The following is a 17,002-nucleotide window of genomic DNA, read 5'->3' as shown; positions in this document are numbered from 1 at the left end:
GATGATCAGACAACAGAAACATTTCCATTCAGAAAAATAGGGAAATAGAGCGGATGAGTTCAAAGTCTGACTGAAATCCATCTGGGCCAACAAGTCCTGCAACTTCAAGTCCAGCATCTGCGGTACATGGTAGGTTATGTTCTGTTCAACAGGCTTTTGTAGCTCCACTCCTGTGGCCTTTTTTGTTGCAGCCTAAGTAGCCTTTCTGTTAACTTGTTTTAATTCAATTCCTGCAGCATCCTTCAGTGGATATTCCATGCCACTGGCATTTCTTAATCCTGGGGGTCTCCACTGCAGCTTTGATTTTCTCCTCACATCTCCATGTATTGCCTTCACAGGGCATGACCACAGGGAGGCCAACCCTGCAGTGCTTTGCCTAGCCTCTTAAGCCTTCCTTTGAAATCTTGGTGGAAGTCTTCATGAACCCCTAACTCCAGTATCTCACATCATGCAGAATCAGCACCCAAAGTTCTGCCACCATCTCAAGTAATAGCCAAGTATCCAGTGACCCTAATATCTAAACCATAACAAATATAAAGTTCCTGATTTTAACTCTATTAAAGCATCTGCTGAATTCATAGGACTTCAATTTAATGTATATTCAAAAGGAAAGTTACTTGGGTGGATTATAGCTATAATTTCAACTCATTAACAAGAGTAAACCACCATTCATTTTTTAAATTTAATTCTGGAAAGTTTTATATACAATTGCATAATATAAATATCATCCAGGCCTCATTGACTATCAAAACTTTGATTAAACTTGGTCTTATTTAAAGTCCTTATAATAACTCAGAGTTATTCTGTACTTCCAAATTTATTCTTCCTCATATTTATCTCTGGATCCTTATTTCCGTGACCTTGACTGATTCAATTTTTGTCTGGGCAAGGTAAATCACAGGGTTTAGAAACTATATATTTTTTTCTATCAAATAACCCATTTCAGTAAATGTTGTGATAATTAAAAATTACAAAATCCTGAACCATTTATATAGATGATGACATTGGAAGTACACTACCTTTTCTCCCTAATTGGCCCCCCTGCCTTGTAGCTTCTGCTGTTTGGGAAGACTGGTCTTCCCATATATAGTAATTCCTGATATCTGCAACACTCTGGGAGGTGAAAAACAATGGATAAACTATGGAGGAGGAGTCTATCCATGACATTTGACTTTTCAGTTTCCAGTAAATACATGAAAATTATCGTATTTTGTTATAAAGACATAAATACTTGTATATATGTTTAACCAAATTAGAGTTAACATTATACAGCCATTTTCCACTGGGAATTTTAATTTGAACATTTTTCAACAATCATTAATAAACTTCAAAAACATTCTTCAAATGGAGGCATGCTCTATATTTTGATACAATATTCTTTTTATACACTCCTCCTGCTTAATTTGATACTTCTATTCTAAAATAAATAAAATATAGTAAACATTTGCCAATCATGTTTAATGAATCCTTTTACTAACTTTAGGTATTTCTAGATATTGAATGGTTACAAATTGTACAATTTTACAAACTATTAAACTATCATTAGGCAGGTTTATTCCAGGTTGTATTTTTTTCTGCACACATGTGAAAAATGCTGCCTCATTTTCCTCTGTGAAACAAAAATCTAATTTCTATATACTTTTGTGTTTTGTGATGAAGATAATAATATTATATATCCATATTGCCCCCTTAAAGGAAATAAAATTTTAGACAATTTGAACACTGTAAATATATATTTACTCACACTTGAATTTTTATATAAAGGTAATCTATAAAAATTTATTGCATAATTTTATTTCTTCTCTCTTTTTAAACCTTCACAATATAGAATACATTAATCCTAAATGAAGTATACATATAATTCTAAATGAAGCCAGAAATACACCCCACTATGACAGAGGATTATTAATTTCCTGCTGACTAATCAGGTATAGATGTGGCCCATTATATTACAGAGCCAAAATTAAACTAATGTTCTAGACTTATTCACTCATTACTACAATGCAGTCTACTATAGTGCAGTCCTAGGGGGCAGCATTCTGGAAGATTTGATGAATGCAATACAAATGGATAATCATCTCATTCCAAGAACCTAAGAACAAAAAAGACTTGTAACTCTTTATGGTGTTTTTTTTTTTTTTTTTTTTTTTTTTTTTTTTTTTGGAGGGCTAGATATGGGAAAGTCTGAGGCTGAGTAGATAAAAATTCCTAAGCCAGTGCTGCCTCCTTTAGGAAATTTCCCTAGAAATACTTGGGAAGTATCTCAGATGAGCAACTACATTCCCAGTAAAAGGTCTTTGAATAAAATGCTTGGACTAGAAATAAAATGCATTTGAGCATGAGTTGGCAAAAGAGTTGGGAGCCATGGTTCAATGGTTTGAGTATAACTCATTCCAGAAAAATCAGTGCACACTGAAACTGGTATGGTCAACTTCTATCCATAAAGCCTTTGAGGCAAAGAATCATCATTGCCATTGGTAAGCCAATTAAAATTCACATTTAGAATTTTAACCTGGAATTATTCTGCTCTCTCTCTCTCTCTTTTTTTTTCTTCTGTCATTATTCCCTCATATATTTCTTAATTTACATTTATAAGTACATTCAAAATGATAATTGTATTTTTCTTACAATTTAAAACTTATTAAAATGTTATAATTTATAATTTTATCTCTTAAAGTTTATTTTGAATGAACTTAGTATGGGTATTAAAAAAAATTTTGGTTAATTTTTCCCTGATAATATATTGTTCATCATTTTATTTAAATAAAGATGAAGTTTAAGATCAGCTCAAGTAAATATTACCCACTTGGATTATATTTACTTTTATGTAAATTAAACTTTATAATTGATTGTAGTTGTCTCTTTTCTATCTTCTGATGAGTAGATGTTTTTAAATTTAATGAAATCAAATTAACAAATTGTCTTGTGCTTTATCTAACAAATCTGTGCCTAATGCAAAGTCCTGAGAAATGCCACCATCCCATGTTTTCTGCTTATTTCTGTTCCCTACACATCTCATGATTGTAAATTTAAGGCCCATGCTACATTTCAAATTAATTGTGGATGGTTTGAGGTAAAGGTAGATATTCATTTTTCTCATGTGCCATTTGATGAGAAAACATTCCTCTCTCAATTCAACTATCTTGGTGTTTCTGTTGGAAATCTATAAACTTTCCATGCTAATCTATCTGAACTATCCCTTTTGTTCCTCTGATGTCTTAGTCAATACTTATGCCAACATTATATTCTTTATAGGAGTTAGTTTTCAAGTATCATTCAAAATCAAGCAGGGAAAATCCTAGAGATTTGTTTTCATTTTTAATAATGTTTTGTATGTAACACCTTATAAGTGATTCTACATACATTTCAAAATTGGTTTGCCAAATTGTATACAAAAGCTTGGGAATTACATTAAGAAGAAAGAAGATTATAAAAATATTTAATCTTTCATGCAATTAAAACTTACTTAATTATACTATTTACTCTTATGCAGTTTTAATATAACTGTTTTGGCCTATTTTGTTCAATTAATTTAAGCTTTAGGACTGTTCAATATTAATTTCATTTTCTGATATATTGTTTATATAGTGTAGAAATATTAGTTTCTATATAGTAATCCAACATTTTTAACATTTTTATAGAATTCTTGTGAATATTACATATATATATATATATATATATATATATATATCATCCTATGTATTTTTGTGATGTTTCATTTATTTTATATTTATGTTTTATGTATTTCTTCTTTTTGCATTGTTTCACTGGGAGAAAATTTTAGAAATTGTTGGATAATATTAGTGAATGTTAATATCTATGCCAACATTAAGGGGAAAGAAATCATGTTTTCAACAATAAGTATTGTGCTACCTTTGAAAGTCTGTGGTAGCTTTTATCAGATTGAAGAAGTTGATCATTGTCAATGGTTTCCTGAATTTGTGTCACGAATAAAGGTGGTTATTTATTTTAATTTCTTTATATATTTATTTATTTATCTCTATCTAGTTAGATGACCCTATATTTGTCATTAACTGAAATAACTATTCTAGAAATCTGAAAGAATATTTATCTTAAGCCAAAAAATATTTCTTGGTCTTGAAATACTTTTATATATTGCTCAAATAAACTTATTTTCTCTTTTTGTTTAAGATGTTATTTGTATGTTAGTAATATCTTAATAAGGAATATTTTATTTTTGTAATATCCTTGTCAGATTTCATTTTCACAGTCTAAGTTGCCTTATAAAAATGAGTTGCCATTTGTTCCTCATCCTTATTACCAGTAATAGTTTCTATAAATTGATCTTATATCTTCCTTAAATTTTGATGAATTTCACCAGCAAAGTATATTGTTTGGAAAATTTGTTACTGCAAGGGATATTATAAATTAAAGACTAACATGGTGGCACACTTGTCACTCTGCAACTCAAGAAGCTGAGGTAAGTCTGTTACAACTTCAAGGTCAACCTGTGTAACTGAGCAAGACCCTGTCTTAAAAAAACAAAAATAAAAGAGTGGGATGCAGTTCAGTGTATAATGCCCTAGGGTCCAATTCCCCAAGGGGGATATATATATATATATATATGTGTGTGTGTGTGTGTGTGTGTGTGTGTGTGTGTGAAATTTGATTTTATAACAAACTATTTAGATACTTTTCTAGTTTTCTTTTGGAAAGTCATGCTTTTTGAATTTTTTTCACATTTAATTTGTCAAAATTATAGTTATAAATATTTCAAAATAGACTCAAAAATCATATGATCATATCAATAGATGCAGAAAAAGCATTTGACAAAATACAGCACCACTTCATGTTCAAAACACTTGAAAAACTGGTGATAACAGGAACATATCTCAACATTGTGAAGACTATCTATGCTAAGCCTCAGGCCGACATCATTCTAAATGGAGAAAAATTGAAGGCATTCCCTCTAAAAACTGGAACAAAACAGGGATGCCTTTTTCACCACGTCTATTTAACATAGTTCTTGAAACACTGGCCAGAGCAATTACACAGATGAAAGATATTAAAGGAATACTTATAGGAAAAGAAGAACTCAAATTAGCACTATTTGCTGACGATATGATTTATACCTAGAAGATTCAAAAAACTTCACCAGAAAACTTCTAGAACTAGTAAATGAATTCAGCAAAGTAGCAGAATATAAACTCAACACCCATAAGTCAAAGACATTTCTATATATCAGTGACAAAGCCTCTGAGAAGGAAATGAAGAAAACTACCCCATTTACAATAGCCTCAAAAAAGGGGGGGAATCAACTTAATGAGAGGTGAAAGATCTATACAATGAAATTTACAGAACAGTAAAGAAAGAAATCAAAGAAGACCTTAGAAGATGAATAGGCAGAAGTAATATTATCAAAATGACCATATTCCAAAAGCACTATACAGATTTACTGAAATTCTGATCAAAATTCCAATGGCATTCCTCATAGAAATAGAAAAAGCAATCATAAAATTCATCTGGAACAATAAGAGACCCAGAATAGCTAAAGCAATTCTTAGCAGGAAGAGTGAAGCAGGTGGCATCACTATACCAGACTTTAAACTGTACTTCAGAGCAATAGTAACAAAAACAGCTTGGTACTGGCACCAAAACAAACTGGTAGACCAATGTTACAGAATAGAGAACACAGAGACTAACCCACTAATTTACAATTATCTTACATTAGACAAAGACATCAAAAGCATGCATTGGAGAACAGATAGCATCTTCAACAAATGGTGCTGGGAAAACTGGAAATCCATATACAACAAAATGAAATTAAGCACCATGCACAAAACTCAACTCAAAGTGGATCAAGGACTTAGAAATTAAATCAGAGACTCTGCATCTAATAGAAGAAAAAGTATGCTCTAATCTTCATCATGTGGGATTAGGCCCCAACTTCCTTAATAAGACTCCTTTGGTGCAAGAATTAAAGAATCAATAAATGGGATGAAATCAAACTAAAAAACTTTCTTAGCAAAAGAAACAATCTGTGAGATAAATAGCCTACATCTTGGAAGCAAATTTTTAACTCTCACACATCAGATAGAGCACTAATCTTCAGGATATTTAAAGAACTTAAAATCTTAACACCAAAAAAAAACCCAAATAACCCAATCAATAAATGATCCAAGGACATTAACAGACACTTCTCAGAAAAGAATATACAATCAAGTAACAAATATATGAAAAAATGTTCATCATTTCTTTCAATTAGAGAAATGAAAATCAAAACTACTCTAAGATATCATCTCACTCCAGTCAGAATGGCAGCTATTTTGAGACAAACAACAAGTGTTGGCAAGGATGTGGGGAAAAAGATACATTCATACATTATTGGTGGGACTACAAATTGGAGCAGCCAATATGGAAAGCAGTATGGAGATTCCTTGGAAAACTGGGAATGGAACCACCATTTGACCCAGCTATCCCTCTTCTCAGTCTATACCCAAAGGACCTAAAAACAGCATACTACAGGGACACAGCCACATCAATGTTTACAGCAGCACAATTCACAATAGCTAAACTTTGGAACCAACCTAGATGACCCTCAGTATATTAATGGATTAAAAAATTGACATATATACACAATGTAATATAACTCAGCAATAAAAGAGAATAAAATCATGGCATGTGCAAGTTAATGGATGATGTTGGAGAAAATAATACTAAGTGAAGTTAGCCAATTCCAAAAAAGCAAATGCCAAATCTTTTCTCTGATATAAGGTGACTGACCAATAATGCGGTAGGGAGGGGGAGCATGGGAGGAATAGACAAACTCTAGATAGGGAAGAGGAGTGGGAGGGGAAGAGAGGGGGCAGGGGGTTAGCAATGATGGTGGAAACATCATTATCCAAAGTACAGGTATGAAGACAGGAATTGGTGTGAACATATTTTATATACAAAAGAGAAATGAAAAATTGTGCTCTATATGTGTAATAAGAATTGTAATGCATTCCACTCTCAGGTATTTTAAAAATACTATCAATTAAATATTTGAAAAAAAATTAAATATTATTTAATTATCATTAAATGTCTAAAGATGTGACATGTACTTTTAGATTCTGGATTTGTGTAATTTCTGTGCTTTCTCCATAAGTTTGTGAAAGATACATTTTATTAATCTTTTAAAATAATTAAATACTGTCTTTAACTGATTTTTTATTTACTTAGGGACTCTTCATTAATTCCCTAATTTCTGTAAAAATTTTAGTATATTCTATTTTCTAATATTATCATACTTACAGTAAAAGAGTACATTCTTTTATTTTAGCTTCTAATTGTAGAATATCAGATTATTAATTAAAATGTAAAATTTCAATTTCTCAGTTTATACAAATTGATCTGAATTCAACTTCACAATATTTGAAGCCAAGAAACATTAGTAAAGCAATATGTGAGGCAAGTTGACAAGTTAGATGAAATGTGATAAAGATTTGAAGTTAAAAAAAAAAAACACACACTGTAAAGCAGAAGAAAAGTTGATAATTAGAAAGGAGGAGGAAGAATTCTCAGTTTCTGATAAGAAATTGTAGGCAAAGCTGATATTGCTAAATCCATTCACTATCCACAGTTCCTGAAAGCATCAATGCACAGAAGGAATTCAAGAAAATGCAACTTAATCCATGTTAAGTTTGAACTATGTATGAAATGTTGAAGGTGAAAATACCATTCAAATTTCTTTTTAAAACAATCCAAACTGGTTTCAGAGTTAATATAAAATTAATATTAAAGTTGAAAATAGGTAAAATTATTCAGGAAAAAGTGAGGGTGGAAAAAAGTTTTAAAAAGCAAATTCAGAGATAATACTCAGAGATTGTCCTAAAATAGAACAGGAACTACTTACTCCTACCCTCATCCCATCCAACCAAATCATAAATAGAATGAGGTGAAAGAATTTCAGATAAAAGTGAGAGAGATATTTCTGTTAGATAATTTACTACCAAAGAATGGCTACATAAATATTAAGAGAAAAAATGGTTGTATATTCTTTATGTTGAAAGTATATATTCATATGAATGAAAATAAGGATTCAGGGGTCATAAAGACTTTAATCTAGCTTTACCCTTCAATGTAAATAATGTGAACTTGGAAAAATATCCAAAACTTAATGGCCTCTTTTTTTTTTAACATAAGATGGGATGAGGTTTATGAGAAGGCCAAATGGGTAAATATCAAACATACGTATTATATCCAAAATATGTAAGCTATCAAATAGTTACTTCCTTATCTACATATTATTATATAACGACATTATAATATGCAACATATGCTTGTTAATGTACATATCTTATTAATGTCATTGATCAATTCTGTAAATTGGCTTTTCATTATTGAAAAAAAAATTATTTAAATACCTATGCTACAAGAACATAGAAAATATAATAAAATGAACATTATGTTCTCACTATATTTATTCCTGAGATTTAGCATTAAAAAATTAAGTATTGGGGGAATGAAATTCCGCTATTTTGTATAATTGAGCTGTGCTGATAAAAAAGTTAAACCAAAATTTCATATTATTGTAAAAAAAAAATCAAGTATTACCAATGTTAGAAGTCTCCTCTCTACTTGTTAATTTCACTCCCCCATGGTTTATAAATAGCTCTTCTATTAAACTTAGTAAGTAGAAGTCATGTGTATGTTTACTAGTTACACTTTTGTTATGTATTTATGCAATTATAGAAAGTATCAATTTTTATATTTTACAAATATAAATAATTATTGTCATACCGCATATGTATCTTTCTTGGACAAGATTTTTAAAATTCAAATTTTTGGACATTTACAACTGTTAATACACATAAGGTATTGCACCAGGACTATGCCATGAAGATTTTTGTAGTTGTTGCTGTTCTTCTGGGGGTTGAACCCAGAGGCACTTTATTACTGAGCTTCATCCCCTTTTACTTTAATTTTCTATTTTGAGGCGGGATCTCACTAAATTCCTGAGGCTGACCTTGAACTAACAAGTAGACTAATTCCCCCATCTAGTTGAGGAGCTTAAGGCCTTAGTAACTGATTATATACAGAGATGTATCTCCAGGAATCAATTAGCTATATGATTATTTTATAATGAAAGTATTGTCTGGAAAATTTATTAATGCTTTCTCACCATAAATCTTCTAAGTTGAAAATACATACTACTAAACTTTATGTATTTCATATTTAGCTATACACAAACCCACACACATATATGGTTATATTTCTGTGGATTAAATTAATAAAAGCATTTGAAATACTGACTGGCTAAAGTTATTATATTTAAATACAAAAGAGCTAAATTACTTGGCTGTGCGTTAAATTACTTACTGTGAATCTTCCAATTACATTGAAACACAATTCTTCATTCAGACAGTTGATGCTGAGCAGTCTACACTGGTCAATTACTTTCTCACAGTCTTTTCCAGTAAATCCTGACATACAACTGTAAATACATCATCATAAATTAGGAAAATTGCAATTCAAATATTTGCATAAAAGTCTATTATTCATCTTCAAAAATAATAATGTATTGTTTAAATTATATATCACTCATATTATTACATGGTAGTTTCAGTCATTAATTGTCTCCCTACATGTTGTGGTCTTGGGCAAGAAGAACAGGTTTATTTATATGGAATGTACTAGAGCAAGTATTTATTGAATGGTCTTAAGATTACCATTTGAGATTTAAGGAAAAATTCAACTGTAGCTTATACTAACAATAAAATACAGTTTGGGAATAAATGAGACTGCTAGTTAAATGTGAAAAAGGATGAAAAATTAGATTTTTAAATCTTAGTAGAGTCATCATATACTGATTTTTGTGCTCGCAAAAGTTAATGTTGACACACATGGATTTATAACATAGTGCAGAGAGTTACAGTGGACAATAATGGCATAGTTATTGTTGAGGTAATAATAGGGATATTGTTTGTTTTATCAATTTTACATTTTAAAATAAGCAATCTGTAATCCTATCTCCTGTAGTACATTAGCTACAATCTATAAGTTGATAAAGAACAGACTGGGTTCTGACTACCTTTGCTCCCATTCTCAGTAATTTTTTGAAAAATATCCCTATGCCTAAAATCATTTCATGAATTTTCTATTACAAAATGGAATGGGGCATTACATGAAAGAAAATGTGTTTCAGTGTAGACACCAGGTATTTCATGACCATAAATAATAATTCTCAAAACTTTAAGTTGTTTAACAAGTTGATTTATTAATGAAGTTAATATAGCCATATATTCTATTTAATGTCCTCCTTAGGACACAAGAAAATTTCATAAAATAAGGGATTAAAGGCCACAGTGACTCAGCAAGGTGGGGGACAGCATCAAGTAAAAGGTTTATTAATGTAATTTTTCTATTGTTTGAAGTACACAGCTTTGCATGTTCATTCAGCAGAACTGAATTATTTGTTCATTTACTTCAGAAATGCCCATAACTTTCAAACACCTCTTGGATGAAAATTCCAAAGTAGGTTTTTGCAAAAATCAACAACTTTCAAATATATTTGTTATGATTTTCTTCAATCTTCATGAGCATGTGTGCTATAGAATGCAATCACTGTGGTATAAAGGAGGAAACATCCAGATGAGTCACATCAGCCACTTTAGTTATATTGTTTATAAGTTTCAGAGTTGATAATAAAATTAAGTTTGGCCTGACTTTAAAGGTGTTTCCCTCCAAATCTCCATAGATGAAGGAGTTAAGATATTCAATTTACATCTTTCATTTTGAAGAGTTAAGAGATCCAGAAACCACTACAGTATGAAAGCTATCATTCCAATCCCTTCATCCTGAGGAAGAGGTTGTGTGAGCAGATGTATGGGGGGGGGGGGGCATAATAGTCACATGAAACTGAAATATGGCAGTCATCAGAATTTTAAGATACTACAGTACCTTTTTGATGACGATCATATTTCAGTTTCATGTGACTGTCATGTTCCAATTTTCCTTTTGAGTTGGAACAGACTGAATTAATTAAGAAAAACTAATGGGGGCTCGGGCTATAGCTCATTGGTAAAGCGCTTGTTTTGCATGTGTGAGGCATTGAGTTTGATCCTCAGCACCACATAAAAATAAAAAAAAAAGACATTGTGTCCAACTACAACTAAAAAAAAATTAAAAAAAAACAGTTAATGATATATTCGATTTTGAACTCATATAATTCTGTGATATACTGTCCAAGAATAGGATGAGGACTGTGAACTAAAGAAATAACTACTATTCTGGCCCTTAACAAGAATTGAATCAACAGGTTGTTGGGTAAATATCAGGCAGCAGCAACTTTAAGAAAGTGTTTGTAAACAAAGCAGATATTATGGATCCTGAAAAATTGGACTCAAGACTTTGCCCTAGATTTCAAATAGAATCAACATTGGCCAAATCTGTTAAATGTGTATGATTTCTACAAAAAACAAGGTAGAGGATAGTATAATGAAATAATAAACATGGAAATGACTTAGTGGTAATGAAAACTTTAATTAACCTAGATGATTTAAGATAGAATGTTCTGAGATAAAACTGGATTAAGAGAACCGATGGAGACCTGGACCTTTTGGAAATTCCACAGTAGAGTTCAACATGTTTACATAGTTTTAGGTTTTCATTTGTTCTTTGCAAATATAAGCTCAGTGGGTGAGTCCAAGTAATAGTACTAATTTTTATCCTTAAGATGTGTTCCCCTTTTTTGAGAAAGACTTTCATTTAGGATTTCCAAGAGTCTTCTTTCATTTCCTTGTCTTTGTTTCCTTTCTTCCATTCTTCTTGCCTCCCTATATTCATTACTTCATCTCTTCTTCCTCCTCCTCCTCCCTCCTCCCCTCCCTCCTTTCCCTTCCTTTCTCCTTCCATTTCATCACACCTTCCTTTCCTCCTTCTTAATGTAAATGCCAGCATGACATACAGTCCCTTACAGGTATAAATACAAATCATCATGACTGTGGTTAAATGATTTAAGAGGGCTATTTGCTTCCATTAAAATATGTAAATGTCTATTTATACTTAACTCCAGTTTTGCTGAACTCCCTACCAAACAGTTAAATATCTTGGTTCTAGAATGTTCTACAACATGAAAACTCTCTGGACTTCTGGATTTCATCTCAAAATTGATGAAAGTTATTGGAAACTTAAAATTTAGAGTATTATACATACATCTACTACAGTTAATTGATTGGATAATAAGTGTTGAAATTTTTGGAATACATAAATATAGTCTGGAGGCTGATCAAGGGGCTGTTATGGTAGTAAAGATAAATAGGATATACTTCATTCCAGTATACAGAAGAAACATAAATAAACAAATAAGTAAAGATATTTAGGAGGTGAAATAAACAAAATGGTGAAATTTTATGTCTTTTATTAACAAGAAATATGTCAAGCAGTGTTTGATCATTTTAATACTCAATATTTTCATTTCATAGTTTTTACATAGTTTCTTTACTTCTTTATTTATTTATTATATACATGACAATAGTGGAGTGCATTACTTTCATAATTATCCATTATAATCCAATCAATAAATGGGCCAAGGACATAAACAGACACTTCTTAGAAGAGGGTATAAAATCAATCACATATACAAAAAAATGCTCATCATCTCTAGCAATCAGAAAAATGCAAATCAAAACTACTCTAAGATACCATCTCACCCCAGTAAGAATGGCAGCCATTATGAAGACAAATAACAACAAGTGTTGGCGAGGATGCAGGGGAAAAGGTACACTCATACACTGCTGGTGGGACTGCAAATTGGTGCTGCCAATTTGGAAAGCAGTATGGAGATTCCTTGGAAAGCTGGGAATGGAACCACCATTTGACCTAGCTATTCCTCTTCTGGAACTATACCCAAAGGACCTAAAAACAGCATACTACAGGGACACAGTCACATCAATGTTTATAGCAGCACAATTCACAATAGCTAAACTGTGGAGCCAATCTATATGTCCTTCAGTGGATGATGGATTAAAAAAATGTGGCATTTATACATAGTTTCTTTTCCTCTGGCTTGTTGTTATTTATTTTTTCTCTTCATAATTCTGAAAGCTTCTTTCATAAGTCCACATTATTAGTAATAAATTTTAGTTTCTCTTATGCATAATCAATAACATATTATTAGAAGCTGAATGTGGGGGCACACACCAGAAATCTCAACTGTCTGGGGCTGAGACAGGAGAATAGCAAGTTTCTAGGCAGCCCATTCAACTTAGCCAGACCCTGTCTCAAAATAAAACAAAAAGGATCAGGGCTATAGTTAGTAGTAGAAGGGTTTTCTATTATATGAAAGGCCCTAGGTTTGATCCCCACCTTGAAAAACAAAAACAAAACACCCACATATTTATTTACTTTGGAAAAGAACTATTAATCATTTAATATACATGCATTATCATTTCATATATACACTTAAATTTCTCTTATGATTTATACTTCCTTCACAGTCTAAATTCTGGGAGTCTTGTTTTTAATAATTTATTCCTATTAGTTTCAGATACTAATACTAAATATAATTTTTTCCTACTGAATATTCTGTTTCAGGAGCCCTAATTCATAACTAATTTTTGTTATGTATTTAGATATTCTGTTTAGATTTACCTATGTGACACATGTGTATGTGTGCACACAGAAACACACACATGTTTGCACATTTCAATCTTAATTTTTTACACCCTATTTTTGTCCTTAACATTTCCCTATTTGAGATTTCTATTCTGAAGCTTTTAGTAAAAAATGTTGTCAGTTTATTATTGTTTTCAGATAGAATATTTGGAGATAGGTTGTACACAAAAATATTTCCTTCATCATCTAATATATATTAATCATGTATAGATTTGAAGAAAGCAGTGGTCTTTTTGTAGTCTAAAGATACTTTCTACTTTGTCTAGGGCTACCAATGCTTTTGGAGTGTCTTTACCTGACCTGGGTTGCAAATAAACCATATGATGTCACCCTACTTTTTCTTCTAATTACTTTTTCTTTGTAGGTAAATTGACTTTGCTGTCTTGAAGTTTAATAGATTTTCCTCTTGTGCCTTTATTGTCAATTTGAGTTGCATGGAGCACCTTTTTAATATTCAGATTCAGTTCTTTCTGTAGCTCAAGGAAACATTCCACTTGATTATTTATTGCTTCCTCCTATAATCTTTTACACCTTCGAGAGCTGCTATTGTTCTAGATGATTAATTTTTTTTCTTTTTTATATTATTTTCTTTTTCTAGTCCTGCTATTATGCACATGTTGGGTCTCCTTGATCTCTTCCTTGATGCTCAACTTCCTCTGTCATTGTTCATTCATTCACTTAATGAATAAGTTTTGAGCTTATAACATAGGTATTTGTTTTTCTAGGCATGGTGCACATTTTAGTGTACAAATTTCTTTCCCTCATTGAGCTTATCATTTAATGAGAGAAGATAGAAAATAAACAATTGGGTATAGAATATTTTGAGAGAAAATTCAAGCAATTTAAAGTCAACAGGAAGCACTAGTGGTTTCCAGTTTTTCAAAATTTGCCATGGGCAGCTTTATGAAAAACTCATTATTGGTTAAGATCATAACTTAGGGTGAGAGTCACTTATTTTTATGAAGATGAAAGCAACTCTTCATTTCATTATTACTTCATCTATCTTAAAATAATTCTTCCATTAAAATATTCTAGACATCTGTAATGTGGGTCATCATTTCCCCTCAAATTTCAAATAAATTGTTTAAATGAAAGTCTGGGTTTTTCAGTGCATTCTTTTTTTTTTTTTTTTTTTTTAGTGTATGTGCGTGTGTGCCCCTCTTGAATCTTTTGGCATTTATTTATTTTTTTTTTTTTAGTTTTCTTATTTAAATTGCCAAGTCCAAAGACCTCCATTTCTATTCATTTTGTTTTGATTCATTTCTTCTCTACAGTTTAAGTATTCTCTTGTATGGGCTATTTTTCTTTGCTACCTCATCAAGTCCCGTATCTCCCTGCACTGTTCCAAGTGAGACATCATTTGGCAAGGGGAAGGAAAATCCTGCCAATGAAGTTCAAGTAGCTGTCCTATCTGTCCTCTTCTGAGTGTCTTGGGCCCAGCCTCTCTCTTGCATTATATGACACTATCCTCCCTCTTTGGCAGCTGAAAGGCTTCAGCCCTTCAATTCAGAACATCATTCATTCTTTGTAGAAAAGGAGAAGAAGAACACTTAAGTGGGACTGATTTTTGACTTCTTACATAATCAAAGTATTTATATGGATAAAGTATTCACTATTCTCTGGTTATCCTCTTGTTATGCTATTTTAACAATGTTTGCCTAGCTCAAAAAGCAATAAAAATCTGCATGCATTGTTCCTGTTGAGATGATAAAAGATAAGACCAAATTTATTTAAGCTGCTCAAAATATTTAGCAGCCAGTTTTGTCAAAGAGATCAATTGTTTTAAATAAGGGGAAAGAGGAAAGAAATGCTTTTTCAGACGTTGTTAGAAAACCCAACTTATAGTTACATATCTATATGAAACTACTCTGTAACTGGAAGGCAAAAGTAACCTAAATTATTGTAATATTCCTAAAGAAAAGGGGACAGTAAAACACCATGCCCTTGAATGCCTTTTTTCTGTTCCCAGAATTCTAGTTAAGTTAAGGAACAATAAGAACAAGTCTGAGCCAGAAAGCAGAAAGTCTAGATACATATTATTCTAAAGGACACTGGGTTTTTCTCATGTACCCTGGGAATTAGGGTAAGTTAGTGTTAATTTTAGAAAGCTACTTTCTTACACACCAGGAGAATTTCTCCTTAGGATGCTGATCATGCAAGCAAATGAAATAATCTAATACTGACAACTTTGTTGCTTCTTAAAACTAACATGTTTTTTGAGCAAAATATTCCACTTTGCTCAATGACTTACAGAATTCATATTACTAATTTTAATGAGAAGTGCTGGTCTTCATTAGGGACACAGCAATTAACACCATAGTTATAGCAGTAACTTGTATTGGCTCCATCACCAACATTTTTGTAAATATTTCATGTAACATAGAAATCAGATTTATGTCAGATTTTAAGGTTAGAGAATTCATAAATGTAAATCTATAAAACTAAGTATTTACTATATACTAAATACAAATTTTTAAAAGGAAGTTTTTCAAAATATCGAAGAAAATGTATTAATTTCATAAAATAAAAAATCAAATGTATGGTAACTAGTAATGTTATGGAAAATTACTAATGTACTAAAATAATGAAGTAACTACCTATAAATCAAAAAATAAAAATTGAAAATTATTGTTTAAAGAACTTCTTGAAAGACAGTATGTAACCGAGTCATTCTTGGAATGGAAGCACATTCTTGCTTACTGATTTCTAGTTGCTGAAATAGTTCTTTCAAACTACCCTATTGTAGGAAATGGAAAAGAGATAGTTAGAAACTAACTCCAAATGTTTTTCTGTGCTTCTGTTATCTTGAAACACTCCTATCACTTGTTTGAAAACTCAGAGGGGGTTTTGGTACATTTGTTTTTTTCAGGGTCTGAACCTTTCGAATATGTGTGTTGCAATATTTTTTTTTTTTTATCTCAAGTAAACCATTGCAGTTCACTTTTGTCTGTTTTAGTTTTATCACGTAGAGATGGAAATTCTGAGGCAGAGTTACTTGTATCAATTTCAACAGTGTCATGTACCTATTCCACTTCTTAGAAAAAAGCCTGTGAAGTAAATAAAGACTTATTCTTACAATAAAGCTTTGCAGTACTACTACATGCTTACTTACTGTGGCTTATATGGGCAAAGACAAATATATAGACTTACAGGCTTTCACATTTTATCAATTTAGCTTTTGGGCATAAACTGAAAAGTAGGTCGCCATGTGGTTCTCCAGACATAAATGATTCACGTTTAATAGTTTTTTAAACATTAATATAACCTAACTAGACCTCTGTGGGTGGTAATTAAAATTAGCATGATTTACTCTGAACTTTGAATGTAGAAAGACAATGAAGAGTTTCCACTCTTCAAACAGCAAATTATCTGCTTTAATTTACAT

The 17,002-nt window shown here is 31.4% G+C and overlaps 1 protein-coding gene across 1 annotated transcript in view; it reads right to left on the bottom strand.

Moving 5' to 3' along the window:
* Positions 1-17,002, bottom strand: part of Eys (EGF-like photoreceptor maintenance factor) — a 1,514,165-nt gene that overhangs the window by 1,402,207 nt on the left and 94,956 nt on the right. The window contains 1 exon segment of the mRNA XM_077109730.1: positions 9,324-9,436. Within this exon segment, the coding sequence (XP_076965845.1) occupies positions 9,324-9,436 (113 nt within the window).

The sequence above is a fragment of the Callospermophilus lateralis genome, chromosome 6, assembly GCF_048772815.1.
Source record: "Callospermophilus lateralis isolate mCalLat2 chromosome 6, mCalLat2.hap1, whole genome shotgun sequence".
NCBI classification, from domain to species: domain Eukaryota; kingdom Metazoa; phylum Chordata; class Mammalia; order Rodentia; family Sciuridae; genus Callospermophilus; species Callospermophilus lateralis.
The sequence above is the reverse complement of the archived record's forward strand: the minus strand, read 5'-3'. Positions and strand labels throughout refer to the sequence as shown.